The sequence below is a fragment of the Oryctolagus cuniculus genome, chromosome 3 (genome assembly GCF_051225735.1).
Source record: "Oryctolagus cuniculus isolate XC-2025 breed Fujian yellow rabbit chromosome 3, ASM5122573v1, whole genome shotgun sequence".
Taxonomy (NCBI): domain Eukaryota; kingdom Metazoa; phylum Chordata; class Mammalia; order Lagomorpha; family Leporidae; genus Oryctolagus; species Oryctolagus cuniculus.
In genome coordinates this window covers 62853085-62873990 of record NC_142869.1, presented here as the reverse complement: position 1 = coordinate 62873990, position 20906 = coordinate 62853085, and the positions used below count along the sequence as shown (strand labels likewise).

Genomic DNA, 20906 nt, shown 5'->3' with positions numbered 1-20906 from the left:
ACAAAAACAAAGCGAAACGTTGAGTATTTTGCTGGTTGTGGAAGACATAGCTCAAGTACTGCCTCAGGGTCCCTTAGCTTCACATTTCTCCAGGTCTCTGAGCTATTACTCCTGCCTCAACTGCTCCCAGGTGAGCACCCCCATGCAAGCCTCCTGCAACAGATCAATCAGAAGCTTGAACTCTAGAAGACAAGGTTTTATCGAGGAAGCCAAACTACCGTGAGTGGGTTGAATAAGGCATTTATTATAGGCATAGGTCTTCATGGCTGTTGGAGGTGGAAGTGGAGAAGTGTCTGAAAAACAAGCAGTTAAATGATCAGGGACCAGACTTGATCAGGCAAAGGAGCCTGGCTGGCAGGGAAATCTGGAGGCAAAGCAGAGCCAGCTGCAGTAAGGACCACACAGAAGAGAAGCACTCTGCACAGGTGGTGGCACTTTGTGACCACGGCCTCTGTGAGTCTCTGAAGAATGTTTAGCTGGCCTGAGATCACAGTTCTTCAGCAGAGGACAACATAGAAGAGGGAACCATGTGAACAGATAGGAACCCTCTTGCAACTGTCTTACTGGGTGGAAATGGCATTTGTCACTCACCACTTCTAACCAATGATGACTTTCAGAATGGAATGGCTGCTGCTTCACTTTCGCCTCCCAAGTTTTGTTCATATGAACAAACACAGATCTGTAAGCACAGAGGAAAGTGGGTTGGAGGAAATGCAGTTTGCAGCATAACCAAGGTGCCTGGGCTGCAGAGCCTGGAATTTGTCAGGTGACTCAACCTGGAAGCTGGGAGAACTACCTACCACTGAGATAAATTTTGACCAATGGGAGATAGCTTGCAGGCAAGCTTTCTCTTTGCTCTTCCCTTTGATGAACTATTCGTGGACACAGTTTTCTGTAGAACCCGTTCACAGGTGCTTTACATGGCCTCTCCACTGATTGTTATCTTTTGCATTGGTGAAGCATATGCTAGGCTGGTAAATATCACCCTTCCCCATCTCATTTCACTTTTTTCTCACTCTTGATGCCTTGGGATTGCATCTTGCAATGAAACAGTAGCACCTCATCCTTCCTAAGAAAATACCCACTTAAAGAATCACAATGAAAATCAGGTGTGAATTGTGTGAGTTGTCGGTAGAGACTGATTTTCTGTAAGGCTCAGGTCATTTGCATGGGATGGGATTCTAACATTAATAGTGCCTTGCATTTTAAGAACATCATCATCTCTCTTGGCTGGAGAAGTCCATGAACAAGTATTTCTCTGAGACAGATAGAAAAGATGGATCAGGGGAGCAGAGATTCTTTTAGCCAACACATGACTTGTGAATTAAACCCTCAGCAAGAATACACACTCCATCAATACTTTGCTCTCCGGCACTTTTCTGAGCAATAACCCTGCCATAGTTCAATAAAGCAGTGCAAAGCCTGTTATTCATTCTTACACATCTACGCCAGTCTGCGTTTTCAAAACATTGTGAGGCACAGAGTGGAGAAACTGCCTGGATTGAGCCCCGAGCAGCCAACTCTCTTTAACCCATCCATTTCCCCAGACGCACAGGTGTCGTGCCATTACAACTCATGTAGCTATTAATCAATGAGACAGCGATGGTCCTTCCCCTCCACAACATTTACAACCTATTTTTAAAAAGAATAAAACACAGATACTGTGGAATACAGCGAAAAGCATGCAAGCATTCTTCAAACATGAGAGGTAGGCTTTGGTAGTTCCCCTCACCCCACCCCTCGTAGTTAAGAGCTTGTCTTCACAGGGAAGGAATTGGGGTGAAATCGCCACGTGGCACAGCATGTAACATCTATTACTTAATATAAGACGAAGAAACTGCATATGGGAAAGAGTGCACATAATTGGCCCCATTTCACAGCAAATAAGGATTTTATCAGCACGAAGAACAAGGGAATGCCATCTCAGCTGCCGCGGTGGGCGCCCTTTATTGAAGACACTTCTCCCCTCCCTCAACCCATCCAGACCCCCAGAGCCCACCAGGCACCCCAGGCACCTTTCTGCACTAGTTCCATATTCTCTGGATTTCCCACCCTGAAGAGGGTCTTGAAATGCTGGCATTTCCTCAGGCACCTGCTTACGGAAGAAACGTGCGTGCAAATATTTCAACTGCCCCCGGCCCTCCCAGCAAATATGCCTTCGTGTTAATCTGCTCTCGGCACACAGGCCACGGCCGGTTGACGTGCGCAAGGGTTGCAGGCGCGGGCAGGCGGTCGCGAGCTGAGGCTGGCGGGGCTCAGCTTTGCCCGGGGATCGAAGCAACCCTTCCTTCTTTCCCAGAAGCCGAGTGTGTCTGTCTGTGAGCCCGGGAAGTTCTCGCTGCAGGTGGCGGCCAGGGACCGGGGGCAGGCACACGCAAGTCGTGAGTGCTGAGCAAATCACGGCCTCAGAAGGGCGCCCGGGGACAAGGGCTAGGCAGCGCCAGGGCAGGCCGCCAGGCTGCCGCTGCCTTCGGAATCCGCTCTCCCCGGGACCGAGCGCCGGCGTCACCCGCGGCCACTCCTTCGGAGCCCGCCTCCGCAGGACCCGGTAGGCGGGGGCGCCTCTACGGCTCAGGCCTGCAGCTGCCAAGTCAGGTCCCCACGCCTGGTGATCCCCAGACACGAGGGGGCTCTCCGGAGTCCGGGCCTGGGGATAGCCCAGGGAGGAGGTGGAGGGTGGGGGGAACCTTGCACAGCGAGGGAGCTGTGCACCCAGAGCCCCGCTCGCCCCTCGACCCGAGAGAGGCGCTCGGCTGACCGGTGTCCCCGGGAGCACTCGCCACCCGCCGAGCTGTCTGGCCCGGCGGGCGAGCGCGAGCCGGGGGCGGGGAGCCCGGAGCGCCGCCCCGCCAGCGCGCCCCGCCCGTGGGAGAGGAGGGGCTGCGGCGCGCGGACCACTGGAGGCGCAGCGCCGCCGCCGCTGTCGGTGCCGGAGACCGCGGCTCGGAGCAGCGGCGCCGGTGCCTCCGCTCGGTTCCGCGGCAAGCCCGCGCCGTCTCCCGCCGCCCGCCGCCCGCCGCAGGAGCCGCGGCGCTACTGCTCGCCCTCCCGGTAGGTGTCCTGGGCGCAGAGCGGGTTCTGGGGGTGGACACAACCGTGCCCGCACCGCGGCTCGGGCATTGTCCGCGTCCGGAGGGCCGAGGACCCTCCAGGGACGTGCAGTGGGGCGGCCGCGGCCTTGGCCCCCGAGGTATCGCAGCCCCTGCTGGCTCTCTCGGCGGAAAGCCCCCGGCCAGGCAGTGTCAGCCGGTCCCCGCGTTCGGGAAAGGGGCGTTTGCGTCCCGGTCTCCGCTCGCCGCCCGCCCTCAGCTCGCTGCCGGGGGATCCCGGCCACCCTGGCACTGGCACCCGCATCCGCCGCGCCGCCCAGCGCCCCGTTTCCCCCACCCCCCGGGCTTGCTGGGGAGTGGAGCTGGGGCAGGGACGAGGACTGATGTAATTGTCGGCGGAGAGCCGAACCCTCGCGGTGGGAGCGCCAGCGCCCGCGCGCGCGAACGCCTACGCCGCACCTTTCAGGGAATCCGGGCGGCCGGGAGGAGCGGCCGGGGAAGTTGTGCATTGGGGTTTATTGTGCGCGTGCACTGCGGACTGCCCTGGTGGGCGCTCCTGCGGCGCTGCCCGCAGCCTCGGTCCACACCCGGCCGGGCCGAGTCCGCCTTCCACGGTGCAGATCGGAACAGGGGTTGCAATGCAGTGGAGACGTGCTTCCCCTCCGTAGAGCCGGAGCTGCCCGCAGATCGTGTCGCCGGGGATGCTGGGGGAGAAGGGATAGGAGACCTGGGGAGGAAGCCACAGGGAGAACTAATGACAGCAGCAGATTTTTTTTTTTTTTTAAAAGCCTGTGCAGTGTATAGACACATTTTCCAGACACCTTCTAAGCTGGTCTTGAAAGTTAGGACCAGATACTGATGATGTGGTAATTCTGTGATAGACCCAAATGGTTGCTTAGACTGGAGACCTAAAGCTGGGGAAAGCATTACATAATGGACATGAAGCAAATGACACGAAACTAAGTGAGTCCACTGGGTTACCGGATTCTTTCTTCGGGATGCAAAATCCTATAAAGCTTTTATCTTTATATGAATTTCCATTTTTAAATCATTGAGCTAGAGTAGCAAATCGTGTATTATGTTCAGTTCTGATTTTTCCCCAACTAACAAAATAACCTTTTTTGAGTATCTTTTCTTGAATTAAAAAATTGCACGCTATTGGGTAGTTACATATCCAGAACTAATTAACAAATTTGGTCCTCAAAGGTAAAATAAAGAAATTTCCCACCTTAATATCTTTAACTTTGCTTTTCCTCTTATTTTTAGGCTTTTGTTGTTTTCCTTTGGCTTTTGGAAGCATTTTTAGTTTTGGGTACTGCAAACTCAGTGTTGATATTCCTACGGAATGTTACAGCATTGCAGATACAAAGACTAATAATAAACGAAGGGGAAAACCTCCCAGTAACTCTGAGCGGGAGCAGGGTTCCCAAGGTCGAAGGGAAGCTGCAGTGTAACTCAGCTCTAATCACCTCCAGAGAGTATGCACAGCCCTCATCCGGTTATAAGGAAGGCTTTGATTGGTGGAGGATCTCTTCCAGGATTCTTTTGCAGCAAAATGCTGGATATTTTCCTCTAAAAATGAGTTTTCCAAGGTAAAAACAAAATATTTGCAAATAAAAATTCTGTGCTCTTAGAAAGTCTAAAAATCATGTTTTGGGCCCATATTTTCAGTTGTTGAGAACTCAGTGATACATTCAGCAGACTCTCCCTTCAGGGATGCCTCAGGTTCAAGTTGGGAAGATTTCCCAGCTGCCTGCTGGCTTCAGGAGGGTGTGCTCTTGGGTTTTTTACAGGATTAGGTACTGGCTGTTAACGCTTGTTAACTTTACTCCAAGAAGAAAGGGGGAGTTCTTCCAAGTTGAAGTGTTTGTGATTGGAGGTCTGTAAGACCATGAGGAATATAGCATTAGGTACAATCTCTAAGTAAATAAAAGTTTCATGTGACTTTACCCTGAAAACTGTTGGACCAGAGAGAAGATTTAAATTTTATTAAAGCGCCTTGCTTTCATTCAGTAGTCATTCAATTGAAAACCCACTCTGTTAAAGACACTGGTCTAGGCCCCGGGGGAGGTGCAAATAAGAATAAAGAGATGACCCTGACTTCAAGAGTTTGAAGTCTAGTTTGAAAAGATCAGGTATATGAATTCTCAGAGGAGGGATTTTTTTTTTTTAACTGCAGGGACTAAGTTATACTTAACATTTTGTTTTAACTTTGAAAGAGTCTGTTCACTTCTGGGAAGTTTTTTCTTTCTTCACACTCAACATTATAACACCAGGATTCATCTGCATGGTATGTAGCTGGAGTTCACTGACTTTTACTGCTGTGCAGTATTCCATTGTGTTTTCTTACAGTGCAGTAGGCCTCTCTTCTCTGGCCAGGGCCATTTGTTCTTTTCATTTTATCAGAAATTGCCAACAGTATCATTCTGGTCATTTATGTTTCTTGGGGCAAGTGTGCAAATGTTTCTCTTGAAGAATCGAAAATGAATCTTGATGTGAATGGAAGGGGAGAGGGGGTGGGAAAGGGGAAGGTTGCGGGTGGGAGGGACAGTATGGGGGGGAAGCCATTGTAATCCATAAGTCGTACTTTGGAAATTTATATTCATTAAATAAAAGTTAAAAAAAATGTTTCTCTTGAGTAAATTCTAAGGAATAGAATTGTTGATGTGTGGGGTTGTTTGAATGTTCCACTTGCTAGGCATTGTGAAATTATGTTCCAAAATGGTTGTACTAATTTATTCAAGCTAGGGAAACAAGCAAACATAGATGACCCAATACAGACAAGTGCTTTTTTTTGTTTGTTTGTTTTGGATGCATGTATATGTTGAAACACATTTTTTTTAAAGCAAGAGAATGGCAAACATAACACTTAGGATGACAGTATGTGTCTGGAGGACCAGGGGGCTGGCACAGGGAGAGGCAAATATGAGGGTGAAAGTTACATCTAGTCATCTGGTACTTGAGTTTATGGTGGACTCATAGGTGAATGTTGTATTAAAAAGAAAAGGGATCACACATAGACCAGTGATGATCATTTTAAAGTTCTAAGGAAAAAAACAGTAAGGACAGTAGTTGCAAGACAGCCGGTTTCTGTACCAAGAGACCCACAAGATGTCAACTGAGGGATGAGGAAGGTGTCCCTGGGGCCAGGCTTGAGTTGTCCGGAGTTCATGGGAGAGCTGTTTCGGAAGCATGAGCAAAAAGTGGTCAAGGGAAGAGGAAGACGAGGAAAACGTTCCCTCACGCTGAGGAAATGGCATGAACAGAAGGGGAGGGAGCATGGGAATCCTCCAGCAGTGAACCACGGGCAGTGTTTATGAAGAAGTCTGGGGAATGGATGGGTTGGGGTAGGAGAGAGATCCAAGGCAGGGCCTGCAGCTGGGAGGCTGCTGGTTGAGAGGAGACTTAAGTTTGGAGAAAATGAATCAGAAAGAATGATTTAAAAACACACTGGGTTAAGAATCCAAGTTTGCCATCCGAGGCAAGAAGAGGGAAGACTCAAGTGTGTTTGATTGTCATGAGAAGAAATAGGGAAGCTGGTGGGAGCTTTTACTGTCATGTCCTCAGGTCACGTGTAGAGCAGTGAGAATGTAAGCTCACCTTCGCACTTTGAGATGGTGAGCAGGTTGGACCCTTGCATTGAGACATGTGACCCTCTAATGATGTGTCTGCGTGAATGTGGGATAGTATGTGAATTATTTGTCTTTGCAACTCACTAGTGTAGATGAGACAGACAATAGTTGGATGCAGGTACAGGGAGCATGTCTTACCATTGACGATGAGGTCATTGAGAGAGTACCAGGAGTCACTCAGAAGGCTCTGAATCAAATCCCACTTGGCAGTGTGCTGGTAATATATGATTTCCGGGGCGGGTGAGGGAGGGGGCTGGGAACCTCTGACCTCAGTGATCACCCATTGAAAAGGAAGATATTAATAGCCACCTCACGTGGGTGCAAGGAACAGGGTATGACTGAGAGACCAGTGCATTTAGGGATAATGTGTGCTGCGTAGTGTTTCCCAGTGAATGATTCACATGCATTTATAGTCTCTCACACGCACCCCCTTGAGAGAGAGAAAGGGTTATAGCCCTTTCAGTTTTGTTCGTTATGATGAAGAGTTGCTTAAGCTCTTGGTGAGGACAAGGATAAGGGCTTTTATTTCTGAGGCTGTTCTGGAATATTACATAGTGTCCTTTGATTCAATGTCATTTCATCGGGTTCTTTGTTTTGTAAGTATTGCGATAGGTTTTCAGAATTTTCATTTATTCAAAAATTCATCTAATTTTGCATTCTTTAGATCATCTTTTGATGTCTTGACTTCTTTTCATTACTGCTAACCTTCAATGCTAACTTTCTTCTCGCACCAACGTTCCATCAGCTGCTGCCACAGTCAGTGGTGGCTAGATGGTTTTCTCCGAGAGACGGCAGTCCTCAGTTGCCTTTCCTGGAGCAGCGATTTGGAGAACATCTTGCTGGGATTTCCAGAAGCCATCAATGGAAATGTGGTGACGGTGACATTATAAATACATTTTGAAAGGACTGACATCACAAGGCAGGGAAGAGCCTGTTATTTACCAATGCAGTCAGAAGTTCTGGGAAAGTTGAGGAGCCTATAGCCTCTGTGTTTTGGGGGCTGGTTATCTATATTCCCCACCCTGGGCTACACAGTCTTTACGTTCTCTGAATACGTACAAGTGTTTAGTAACTTGAAACCCAGAGCCTGGGCTTAGAGACTGTGGTTAAAATGATGAACTCAAATTAATTTTAGGCCTTACTAAATCTAGGGATAATACAATGTATAGCTCAGAGATTGATAGTCTGCCATTCTGGCATGGTTCTGGCTTTTCACGAACCTTAGAGTCAGTTTCACATCCCTTACTGATCCCGGGCTGATCATTTGCACAGGGGTGACTGTGTCCGCGGGTCTCGTGTGAGGGTGACAATAGGGACATCAAGTGCTTCCCTTCTTCAGACAGTGTTTGCTGGACATTTTGTACACACAGACACCATATTAAATGCTGAGTCATGAACGTATCTGCCCTGAAGGGGCTACCTAAAACAGAATCTACCAGAACCAAGTCATTATTGAATAGAGGTGTTTGTGGGAGGGGGCGTGGACATGGTTTTGGTTATAGAATTTGCATGAAGTATTTGGTTTTTTTTTCCTGACATTTTTTCCAGATTTATGTATAGTCCTCTGTGAACTTAAAGCGCTGTAGAAAAAAAAAATACAGTCCTTGCAAAAAAGCAATTCTTTTTAAAAATCATTTATTATTTATTTGAGGAAGATGGAAGGAGGCAGTCAGGGAGGGAGAGGGAATGAGCGAGCGAGCGAGCAAAAACTCCTGTCAGTTGATTCATCCCCCAAACAGACACCCGTAATGGCTGCGCCTGAGCCTGTCTGATGCAGGGAGCCTAAACTTCGATCCAGGTCTCCCATGTGTGTGACAGGAGCTCAATTACTTGAGCCATAAATGCTGTCTCCCAGGGTCTGTATTAGCAGGAAGCTGGAGTCAAGAGACAGCACTGGGTATTGAAAGCAAGATCCAATGTAGGATGTAGGCGGCTTAACCGCCAGGTTAAACAGTCATCTCAAGAGCAGTTGTTTAAATGAAGTTTTATTTTATCTAATTTTTATAAGAGGAGAAAGATTTAAGTTCCTGGTAAGGCCTATTGTCATGAAGAAGCTTAAATATTATCAAATAGAAGCAAGACAGAGGTTATCGAAGGAATAGCTGTGAATGATGAATTCAGATTTATTGGGAATGGAATTTGATTTATGTTGCATTGATTTTTAAAGGGAAGAGTAGAAAACAGTCAAAGAGGATCGGCTATTCGTTGAGATCTTACAGGGAAATGAGTCATTATGGTCTCAGGGTTAGGTGCATACATTCTCTTGTTGAGTTTGTGTTCATTTACTTTGTGTATGAGTGAAGTGTTTATGTTAATATCAATCATAGTGTAACTATTGAATACCTGAAATTATAAATTATATTAATAAGGTGGTATAGAGCGCAGAAAAGTCAAATGATTCTTTCTGCCAGTGGTTTGGTAGATTACTTTTTTAAGATTTACTTATTTATTTGAAAGAGTTACACAGAGAGAGAAAGGTGGGGGTGGGGGGTCTTCCATCTGTTGGGTCACTCCCCAGTTGGCCACAACAGCCAGAGCTGTACCTATTCAAAGCCAGGAGCTTCTTCTGGGTCTCCCACATGGGTGCAGGGGCCCAAGGACTTGGGCCATCTTCTACTGCTTTCCCAGGCCATAACAGAGAGCTGGATCGCAAGTGGAGCAGCCGGGACTCGAACTGGCGCCCATATGAGATGCCGGCACTGCAGGCAGTGGCCTTACCCTCAGTGCTAGCCTGTAGAATACTTGAGACTGAAAACTAACCAGTGCTAGGGAGGCCTTTCTGACAGGCCCAAGTCCCAGGAAAATCTGTAATCAGTTGACAAAACAGAGAGCAGGAAAGGAGACCAAATCAAAGTAGCTTAGTATCCAGGACTATTTAAGGGATAATTGACTTGGACAGGGCATAAAGTAAGTTATTTAACTCTTATAGCTAAAATAAGTTTTTCCTTTTTTTTTTTTTTTTTTTTTTGACAGAGTGGACAGTGAGAGAGAGAGACAGAGAGAAAGGTCTTCATTCTGTTGGTTCACCCCCCGCAAATGGCCGCCATGGTCAGCGCGTTGTACCGATCCGAAGCCAGGAGCCAGGTGCTTCCTCCTGGTCTCCCATGTGGCTGCAGGGTCCAAGCAGTACTTAACACCATCCTGTAAATTTAAATAGGTAAATAAGCTTAAGCAAGTAAAAATAAGCTTATATAAGTAACATCTAAATAAAATGTTGGCAGATCTTAAATATGTTTCACCAGTGATGCAATTTAGTGCAAAGCATTCATAATTTATACATAAAAATTATTTCCTATTTAGACATGATGAATTAGCTTTTCCTGCTCAAGAAAATCTGTATGTCACTTTATAAAATATACCAAAAAAATACCCAGGCACTGCACATACTCATATTTGCTTGGTGTCCTGATGCTTAAATAACATTTACGTGTGATTCATAAGGTGCTAAGGCTGAAAATGATTTTAAAAATCCTTTATGACAACCTTTCCTGGTTCCCAAGTGAGGAAACTGAGGCCCAGAGACTTGTCCAAGGGGGCTAGGTCTTTGGGCAGATGTGACTGGGAGCAAGTCTGCCACAGAGTTTAACTTCAGCTGGTGGTGCCAAGAAATCAAGCAATAGCGGTATCTTCATTTATATTTTAGTCTTCAGTCATCACACACATATTTGTATATGTATAAAATGTTGGTGTTTTCTATTTAACACCTGTAGCCTTGTCATTTAACTGAATAGTCAGGAAAGAAGAGAGAAAAAACTCAGACTGTCTTGTGCTAGATATTTCTCTCTTTCTCTTTCTAAATATTAATGTAAGAGAACATCAAAGTGCAGGGGGAATTGGGTCAGGAATAGAACACTAACTTTTACTTTTTTAGCTTCCATCTTATCGAGGCAGTGCTCATGGAACTCTTGAGACACACCATCTACCTTTTGAAGAGTGTGGAAGTGGAAGGGAGAGCTATAGCATATTTTTAGAATCATTTTCTTGAAACTGAAACCTAAAATAAACCTGGCCTCAATTTCCAGCAGTGGCTTTATTTCACATGTCTTAAACTAGTGCCTAAGTTTTATCATGAACTTGAAGAAGTTACCTTGATATTTTTTATGCCTAATATAGTGTTAGCAGCTATTCAAACTTGAAGAATAAAATATCTAAAAGAACATTAAAATTTAAAAAACTGTTACATGCCATCTCTGGAAATAACATTTTTGCTTTCTGTTTATCTGTAGGCAGGTTTTGCATATTCTTATCCCATCAAGCAACAAATCTGAACAGTTTTTGTTGTGTAATTTTCCTAGAATAGTAAAAGCACAGTTTGAATGGCATGTTGATTATGAAAAGACATTAATGAAATTCCTTTTGATCTCCGGAAACTTCCAACTGGAGCTAGAACTGTAAAGGGACTGTCATCTCCAAGGTAGGTCAGGCAAAGGCAGTGGTCTCATGAAACTCCAGGAGAAAGCAAGGAATAAGGTAGCAGCACGCAAGAACTCAGCAGTGAGAGCAGGCGGACATGGGTATGGTAGCCCAGTCTGTCAGTCTCATTTCAGAAGGTACCAACAGGGGAAATTGGAAGTGTGAATATGAAGGCTTATGGAGCTTAGATATTAGGGAAGATGTCTGTCTGTATCCCTTAAAAAGCCTTTAAACATCTTGAAGAATACAGAAGGCATGCAATAAAAGAGTGATAAATTAAATCCATTTAAGAAAGGATGGCATGTGTGATAGGCAGAAGATAAACCTCACCACACTGGGAAGAAACAATTTACAACATCCTTAACATCTAAAAAGTTCCTAGGTCTCAGTAAGAGAAGTGACCAGGGGCCGGCGTTGTGGCGCAGCAGGTTAAGCTGCCACCTGTCATGCCAGCCTGCTTTCTGAGCACCAATTTGAGTTCCCGTTTCTCTGCTTCTACTTGGGCTCCTGGGAAGGCAGCAAAGGATGGCCCAAGTGCTTGGGCTCCTGCCACCCACGTAGGAGATCCACATGGAGTTCCAAGTTCCTGACTTTGCCCAGCCCTGACTGTTGTAGTCACGTGGGGAGTGAACCGGCAGATGAAAGATTCCTCCCTTTATCTGTCACTCCTTCTCTCTGTGTAACTCTGCTTTTCGAATAAGTAAATAAAGCTTGGAAAAAGAAAAATGACTAATAACTTAACAGAAAAGAGGCAAAGGAAGCGAACAGTTCACAGAAGAGAAATTACAAATGGCACTTACAAAGTTATACACAGCCCATGATGATAGATGTGTTATTTAGAATTATTTATCCTACTAGAATGGGAAGATTCATGATGTTTGTTATATCATACGGTGGCGTGTCTTTCCAGTGAATTCAAATTGTTGGTATGTGTACAGGATGGCTAGCATCTATGGATAGAACGTTGGCAATATGAGCCACAGGTATAATAAGGGAACAAATCAAGGTACAGAGTAGTATATGGCCATTTGTGTTATGAATATATGAAGGGCCGGTGCTGTGGCATAGTGGGTAAAGCTGCCACCTGCAGTGCCAACATGCCATATGGGCATCAGTTCAAATCCCGGCTGCACCAATTCTGATCCAGCTCTCTGCTGTGGCCTGGGAAAGTAATGGATGACGGCCCAAGTCCTTGGACCCCTGCACCCACATGGGAGACCTGAAAGAAGCTCCTGGCTTCAGATCGGCTCAGTTCTGGCCATTGTGGCCATCTGGGGAGTGAACCAGCAGATGGAAGACCTCTTTCTCTCTCTCTGCCTTTGCCTCTGCCTCTCTGTAACTCTGCCTTTTAAATAAAAAAATAAATCTTTTAAAAAAATGAACATATGCATGTGTTCATGCTTGTAACGTTAAAACTATCTCTGGAAGGTAGGACCAGTGATTACCTTGGGGAACAAAGCTGGGGGTTTAGGGTGCGCATAGGAAGGACCCCTATTTTCTTATTCTGCATCCTTTACCATCTTTTGAATTTTTAAACACATGGACACATTGTTTATTCAAGATAATAGTTTCTAAATGTCCTGAGGATCATTTGTGTTGATCAAGAGTGTTGAGTAGTTGTAGCCCATGGAATTACTTCACAACTTTGGGACCCGTTCTGTCCTAAGACAGGAATGTGGTTGTTGCCTTGAGTTACCTTCACCACTACGCTGACAGGCTGGAGTACACAGAGGAAGGCAACAAAGCTTTAGTCCTTTAGAGCACAGTGGGCACTTCTCTCTGTAGTTGTCCTGCTCTTGCCACTGTGGCCCTGACTACGTGGTTTCCCTGGGGCAGTGGGAGAGATCTAAGGAGCCCTGAGTAGGACCAGGACATGGATGTGGTTCAAGAAGAACGGTATTGAAGACAGTGATGGCAGAAGCCCGAGGCAAGGCGAGTACAGATATGGACGAATGGGATATTAACTGCTGCTCCAGCTCTACCATATGTGGCTTATAGTGGTAACACAGAGAAGAAAACCTGTAGGTCACAGCTTTGAGACCGTCTGCCACCCCTGAGATTGGGTGTGGTGTCCAAGAATCTGCATTCTTTTAAGGTGTCTTCTGTTCTGGAAGCCAGATCTGGAAATCACTGATCTCTCTGTTATTTAATAGATTATTCCCTTTATCCCTTGAAATATCCATTCCCTGGCAGGCTTTTATAGTAACTTCCAAAACCTTTGATGATATTTCTGCTGTTTTGATGACACATCACTATTTCATTCGACTTTTCCTTTCTGGAGTCTGAAAAAAGATCCTGGATGCTGGATATTAAGGTAATTGCATAGTAAGAAGAGAGAGGTAGCAACTAAATGGTTAGTGAGTCAGAGTGGAAAGAGTAATTATATGCTGATAGGAGTTTAGCAATAATAATATGAATAACTATGAATTATACCAAAGAAATGGAAAAACTTGGGAATGATCAGAGCTGTCATGCCAGAAAATAAGTTTCCTAAAAAGAAATAAGAATAGTTTAACTATCATCATTATTATATATTCAAAGTTAATAGATATAGCCCTTCGGTTAGAATTGGAAACTTTAGATTAGAAATGACAGAATATACAGGGGTAAAATGTTACATCAGTCTCTTTTTTTAAATCTCAAGGCATGAAGTCAACATGAAATAAAATGTATCCTAATAAATGAATCATGCAGATGTTTTTCACAATTTTTCTCTTTGTAAATTGTGATTTCTTGTTATATTCATTTTCAAACAAGTTTACCAGGAAACTCTGGGAATAGGCCGCAGCCTTATAGTAGAGTGCGCCAGGAAGCATCAGGTGTCCAAGCAGGGTGACTTGAAGAGCAAAGGGTGACAGAAGTGAATGCAGGGGGCTGGTGCCATGGCGCACTAGGTTAATCCTCTGCCGCATCCCATATGGGCGCCGGTTCTAGTCATGGTTGCTCCTCTTCCAGTCCAGTTCTCTGCTGTACCCTGGGGTAGCAGTGGAGAATGGACCAAGTGCTTGGGCCCCTGCACCCGCTTGGGAGACCAGGAAGAAGCACCTGGCTCCTGGCTTCAGATCGGCATAGCTCCGGCCATTTGGGGAGTGAACCACCAGAGGGAAGACCTTTCTCTCTGTCTCTCTCTCTCACTGTCTGTAACTCTACCTGTCAAATAAAAAATAAAAAATAAAAAAAAAGAAGTGAATGCAGAAAGGTTGGGGAGATCACACCACTGAAGAGGAGCCATTGGAATGACCTTGGAAGGCCTGGCTTTGGGGAGAACATGGGGACGAATCTGAAATGCTTTCCTGTAACTTTCCAGAGCTGTTGCAATTTCAGGATGCATTTGATCTTTAAATAATGTGTCTAGTATAGCTGTTTCCTAATAGAATTTCAGGAGCAGGTTTAATCTTACACGAATGACCATATAACTGCATTTCTGTAAGAGATTCATTAGAATGTATTAAATGTGCATGAATAGGATGTTGTGCTAAACTGCTTCTTTCTCTTTGCGTCATATCCAGCTTCTCTTTTCCATATATCCTTCTGTGAAAAATACCCTGCCATTAACTGTTTTTGTTTCTTTGCTTGTTTTAAATCAGAGAGCCCTGGACTAGGTGTCATGAATACCCAAGTTCCACTCCCAGCTTCCCTGTTGCCAGGAGTTAGAATAGTTTGTCCCCTTGAACTCATAAAGGAGTCTAAATCCCAAAGCCATATGTTGATTTTATTTAAAAGCTTAATCCTCTAGAACCTCTGGAAAGTGGTTTGGTTTAGATAAGGCCGTTGGGGTGGTGCCGCCTCATTGAATGTTGATGGCTTTGTATGAAGAGTGACAGAGACAACACAGACATAGATGTGTGTACCTCCTGTCTCTTCTCAAGATGTTGTGTGTTACTTGAATTTTAGCTATTTGCCATGATATGATGCAGCCATGGGGAGCTCTCCCAAGAGCCTGCCCAAAGCTGTTCCAACTTCAGTTAGTAAAACTAAGAGGGAAGGAAACCTCTTTTCTTGATAGAAGAAAATGCCTCATAATAATAGTAAAAAAAAAAAAAAAAAAAAAAAAAAAGACCAATCCATCCACTTACTAAGCATAAGCCTGGGTCAGTAATCCCTAGGAACTTGTTTCTTCATTTGATAAATGGTGGTCAAATAGTAGGCCTTTGAATAATTATATTTCCCACTAGTTTATGAAGCTACTTAAAGAACTATTAAGTTTAATGCAGAGAAAAGTTTAATTACTAATCATTGTATTAAATTCTCATTTACCTAGAATCCAAATAACCAGGAAATCAATGTAGTTGCATTTTTTGTAGATTTGCCCAGTGATAACTGATTTAATGCTACCCCACCACCACCACCACTGTGGTGCCATAAATGATTTGAAAAATCAAGTACAAATTACAGAGTCATTTTACTCAGTAGTTTTTCTGAAATGATCAGCATTATAATTCTCTGGTTGCTAGGGCTGCCATGACAAAGTATCACAAATTGGATGCTTAAGAAAGCAGAAATGTACTGTTGCTCAGTTGTGGAGGCCAGAAGTCCAAAATCCAGCTGGTTCCTCCTTGCCTCCCAGGCATTCCTTGGCTTGTGGGGTTGTTACTCTGATCTCCGCCTCCTTTTTTAGGTGGCTGTCTTCCCTGTGTGTGTGTCTGTATGTGTCTCTTCATAGCAGGGCATTAGTCATGATGGGTTTTAGGGCTCATCCTGCTTCAGTGTGTGCTCATTGCAGTAAGTTACTTCTGCAGCAACCCCATTTCCAGATGGGATAGCATTCTGAGGTACAGTGAGTTAGGACTTTGACTTACCTTTTTGGGGCATGCAGGTCAGCCCATACATGGACTTCTTTGGGTGGACTGGACAGGACGTTTGAGCAGAGCCTAAATGATGGGAAAATCTTGTTGCAGTTCCCTTCCCAGGAGAGGGTACGGCAAGGGCAAGGCCAGGGCACATAAACCTGTTGGGTGTGTACATTAGGTTTTGCTTGTACTCTTAAAGTGGGGGCTGGGGGGAGGTCTGGTTTAGGCAAATTACTTTCCTGGTTGAAATTAATAGGATTTTACTCTTGAACAATCTTGAATGTTTTTTACTTTTGGTCAGGGAGAGACAGAAAAAGTTTTTTCTTTAAAACCACCTGCTGAGAAATCAATCCTGGCAGCAGTGGCTGATAGCATTTTAGAATTCTGTTCATTAGAAGTGCACTTTGCATTTTAATAGTAGAGTTCTCCATCGCTAAACTTAGATGTATTAACCTAAAATCTTTAAGCATAGTCACATCTAAGAATGACGTAGACCTTGGAATTGTAGACATTATTTTCTGGTGGTGAAAGAGAAAGGCTAAGTGTAGGCTTTAAAGGCCTGAAATCATACATTAAATTGTGATTTTCAGCAAGATTATAACATTATTGTGGTTGTGCTCTGTGATACCTGTTGTTAAGTAGCATTAGTAAAATTTGTTACTTTTTTTTTTTTTTTTTTTTTTGACAGGCAGAGTGGACAGTGAGAGAGAGAGACAGAGAGAAAGGTCTTCCTTTGCCATTGGTTCACCCTCCAATGGCCGCCGCGGCCGGCGCACCGCGCTGATCTGAAGGCAGGAGCCAGGTACTTCTCCTGGTCTCTCATGGGGTGCAGGGCCCAAGGACTTGGGCCATCCTCCACTGCACTCCCTGGCCACAGCAGAGAGCTGGCCTGGAAGAGGGGCAACTGGGACAGAATCCGGCGCCCCGACCGGGACTAGAACTCGGTGTGCCGGCGCCGCTAGGCGGAGGATTAGCCTAGTGAGCTGCGGCGCCGGCCAATTTGTTACATTTTTATGGAAACTCCTGGTTTTAAAAAATTATTTGTTTAATCTTTATGGGAATATAAATTTTCTCAGGATTGTTTGGAAGATCTCATGTTAAACTCTCACAGCTTTAAGCTTTCAGAAGGAGAAGACAACTTAAAATATTGTAATATTTAATGCAAGTTTAACATTATGAAATATGCACGAGCACATTATATATGTGTACTTTAGCCAAAGTATGAATGTAGTTAGTATGGACATATTTGTTTATATTACAGAACACAATACTACTTATGTATAACAGGCTTCTCTAAAAAGTTTAAATACAGGTTCAAAATATTTATGTAAAATTAGATATTTTCAGTGAGTGGCTAGTTAGGTGAGGTTTTAGGCAGATTGGAGTCGGTGCTGCCTGGGTTCAGATCCTGGCTTTGTCTACCTGTGTGGCCTTGACTATGTCGTTTAACCTTTCTCTGCCTTAGTTACCTAATACCTAGTGCCCAGTGTTATTGGGAGGATGCAGTGAGTTAATACATATATATTTCTTGGAACAGAGTACACAGAAAGTGCTGTGCAAGTGCTAGCTATTATTGTAGCATATTAATTAAAAATTAGATGTATTAGTATTCATTAGTTGGAAAACTTAAGTGAAATGGAAATACAATCATATTGTCTCATGCCTTGTTACAAATACAAGCTAATTTGAGAATGATAAGGAAATTGCCAGCAGGATTTTCAAGGGTCTGTTAATAAGCTACTAAACATTTTATATGCTTACCCACTTAGTTACTTATGGCAATGACTCCGTTCAAGAGATTGTTAGATCTTAAGGGAGAAAGCTGATTAAGCTGCCAGTCCCCCTCTGAAGAACCTGCCATAAGACGTAATTTAGTGTAAGACGAAGTGTAATGAGGTGAAGTTTTGCCCTGAGAATGTGGTTTAGTGCTGGGAGTACCTCTGGAGGCTGGGAAAACACCGAGGAAGTTCTGTGGCTAAGAGGACCGGGGATAGCAATTTAGGAACTGATGACATTTTTAAGAAACAGGAACAAAAGGAAAAGAAATCTGAGAGCGAGCGAGTGAGCAGGATGGAAAACAGTTACATTGATAGGCAAGAGGCTGTGAATCAAGTCAGCAGAGGGAAGAATTTCCAGGAAGAGAAAGAGCCCATCACAAATACTACAGACGCATTTGAAGAGAACAGGGATTAAACAAATCCCAGTGAGATTTGGTTGGGGACCGTGATGGTTAATTTTGGGTGTCAGCTGCATTGAGGAGTGCCTGGATCCTGGAGGTGCATCCTTTGTGGGTTTGTCTGTCAAGGGTGTTTCCAGAGGTTAGCCTGTGAGTCTGAGTGGACTGGGCTGGGCAGATGCACCTTCAGTATGGGTGGGAACTACCGCAACCGGCCAGGGCCCCAGAGAGACCAAAAATGGAGGAAGAGCGAGTATGTCTGTTTCCTTCTGGACCTGAGAGACATGATTCCTCTCCTCTCCATGCATGCCCGAACACCAGGATCCTCACCTTTGCACCCCAGGGCTTGTACATGACAGAGGACTTATTAGGGGTATTATCTCGTGCGATTTTGGTGGATGAAAGTCCCACAACAGGCTGGCTGCAAGCTGGAGGGAGACCCTGGCATGTTCACGTCCAGTATCATGCAAGTTTTTTTGCTTCCTAGTATATATAGAAGTTGTAGTTATAGGATGCTGTACTCTGTTAAGTATGCAGTAGCATTAATTAAAATACTTTATATTGCAGAAAAGTAACAATCATGTGAGCCTCCAGCAAGTTGGTGTTATTGAGTTGGTGGAGAGCGGGTTTTACCTAGGTGTTGATGGCTGCTGACTGAGCAGGGTGGTGCTTACTGAAAGTGAAGATAAGTGGGGCGGTTTCTTAAAGTAAGACAACCATAATTTGCACCCCCAGTTGCCTTCCTTTCATGAAACACTTCTCTGAGCATGTGATGCTGTTTGGCAGCATTTTGTCCACAGAACATTCAGAATTGGAGTCAGTTTTCTCACTGACTCCCCTGCTTTATCAGCTACGTTTAAATAATATTCTAAATCCTTTGTTGACATTTCAACAACGTTCACCACACTTCCCACGGGAGTAGATTCTATCTCATGATGGAATTCCGCTCATCTGTAGGAAGAAGCTCTTCATCCATTCACATTGTATCCTGAGATTGCAGCAATTCAGTCACATCTTCAGGCTCCACTTTTTTTTTTTTTTTTTTTTTTGACAAGCAGAGTGGACAGTGAGAGAGAGACAGAGAGAAAGGTCTTCCTTTACCGTTGGTTCACCCTCCAATGGTCGCCGCGGCCAGCGCGCTGTGGCCAGTGCACCGCGCTGATCTGAAGGCAGGAGCCAGGTGCTTCTCCTGGCCTCCCATGCGGGTGCAGGGCCCAAGTATTTGGGCCATCCTCCACTGCACTCCCTGGCCACAGCAGAGAGCTGGCCTGGAAGAGGGGCAACCGGGACAGAATCCGGCGCCCCGACCGGGACTAGAACCTGGTGTGCCGGCGCCGCAAGGCAGAGGATTAGCCTAGTGAGCCGTGGCGCCGGCCTGGCTGTAGTTTTTAAAGTCCACAAAATACCTCCTAATTGTTTTTAAAGACTTATTTATGAGCCACAGAGAGGTATAGGCAGAGAGAGCGAGTGAGCGAGCGAGCGCGAGCGAGAGTCTTACATCTGTTGGTTTACTCCCCAAACTGCCGCAATGGTCGGAGCTGGGCTGATCCAAATCCAGGAGTCAGGAGCCCCTTCCAAGTCTCCCATATGAGTGCAAGAGCCCAAGGACCTGAGCCATTCTCTACTGCTTTCTCAGGTCACAGCAGAAAGCTGGATTGGAAGTGGAGCAGCCGGGACCCGAACCATTGCCCTCACGGGATGCTGGCATTGCAGGGGACAGCCTTACCTACTATGCCACAGCACTGGCCCCAGTATGTCTTAATTTTTAAAGTGGTAGAAGTTCATTATTTAAAATTTTAGGAACATGGAAAAGTACACTTTAAAATCATCTATAATATAGCTTCCAGAAGCCACCTTCTAATTTTTTTTTTCTAATGTTTACTTTTTCTTTCAGTTTTTTTATTTTTTAAGATTTATTTGAGGCCGGCGCCACGGCTCACTAGGCTAATCCTCCGCCTTGCGGTGCCGGCACACCGGGTTCTAGTCCCGGTCAGGGCGCCGCATTCTGTCCCGGTTGCCCCTCTTCCAGGCCAGCTCTCTGCTGTGGCCAGGGAGTGCAGTGGAGGATGGCCCAAGTGCTTGGGCCCTGCACCCCATGGGAGACCAGGAGAAGCACCTGGATCCTGCCATCAGATTAGTGCGGTGCGCTGGCTGCAGCGCGCTGGCTGCGGCGGCCATTGGAGGGTGAACCAACGGCAAAAAGGAAGATCCTTCTCTCTGTCTCTCTCTCTCTCACTGTCCACTCTGCCTGTCAAAAAAAAAAAAAAAAGATTTATTTGAAAGGCAGAGAGAGAGAGGGAGACACACAGAATGAGATATTCCATCCACTGGTTCATTCCCCAAATGGCTGCAATAGCTGGGGTTATGCCAGGACAAAGCCAGGGGCTTGGAGATTTTCCCTTGTCTCCCACATACATGCAGAGGCCTAAGTGCTTGGGCCATCTTCTGCTTTTCCAGGTGCATTAGCAGGGAGCCGGATTGGAAGTAGAGCAGCCAGGACTTGAACTGGTACCGATATGGGATACCGGCACTGCAGGTGGTGGCTTAACCAATTGTACCACAATGTTGGCCCCTATCTTTCAGTTCTTTACAGAGGTTTGTCTTTTACTTAGTAGTGTATCATGAATCTTTCTTGTGTCATGCTTTACTCTCCTAAACTTACATTTTTAAAGTAGCCTGTTTAAAGAGCAGTTTTAGGTTCACAGAAAGAGGGAGCAGAAAGTACAAAGATGTCCATTAACATGCCCCGACTGCAGATCCTCCTTTGTCAACAACCTGCACCAGAGTGGTCACAATCAGGGGCCCTGTGTGGACACAGAATTGGCACCCAAAGTCTGTGGTTTTC

General features: G+C 45.3%; 2 protein-coding genes across 23 annotated transcripts in view; one reads left to right on the top strand and one right to left on the bottom strand.

Annotated features, from left to right (window-relative positions):
* Positions 1-224: 224 nt before the first annotated feature.
* On the bottom strand, positions 225-3559 carry LOC127491524 (uncharacterized). The gene is made up of 3 exons (XM_070069876.1): positions 2016-3559; positions 592-679; positions 225-293 (listed from the first exon to the last, which is right to left on the bottom strand). Exons 1-3 carry the CDS (start codon positions 3557-3559, stop codon positions 261-263), a joined length of 1665 nt encoding a protein of 554 aa, XP_069925977.1. The 3' UTR covers positions 225-260.
* The window catches only part of OSBPL6 (oxysterol binding protein like 6), a 216441-nt gene continuing 197945 nt past the window's right edge, over positions 2411-20906 (top strand). For 15 of the 22 annotated variants that reach the window (XM_070070614.2, XM_070070607.2, XM_070070613.2 and 12 more), the window contains exon 1: positions 2897-3051. The gene's annotated coding sequence lies outside the window, so the exon portion shown is untranslated. Of the gene's footprint in view, positions 2549-2896; positions 3052-20906 lie in introns of those variants that run through there. The other 7 variants (XM_070070615.2, XM_070070605.2, XM_070070611.2 and 4 more) reach the window with 4 other exon arrangements.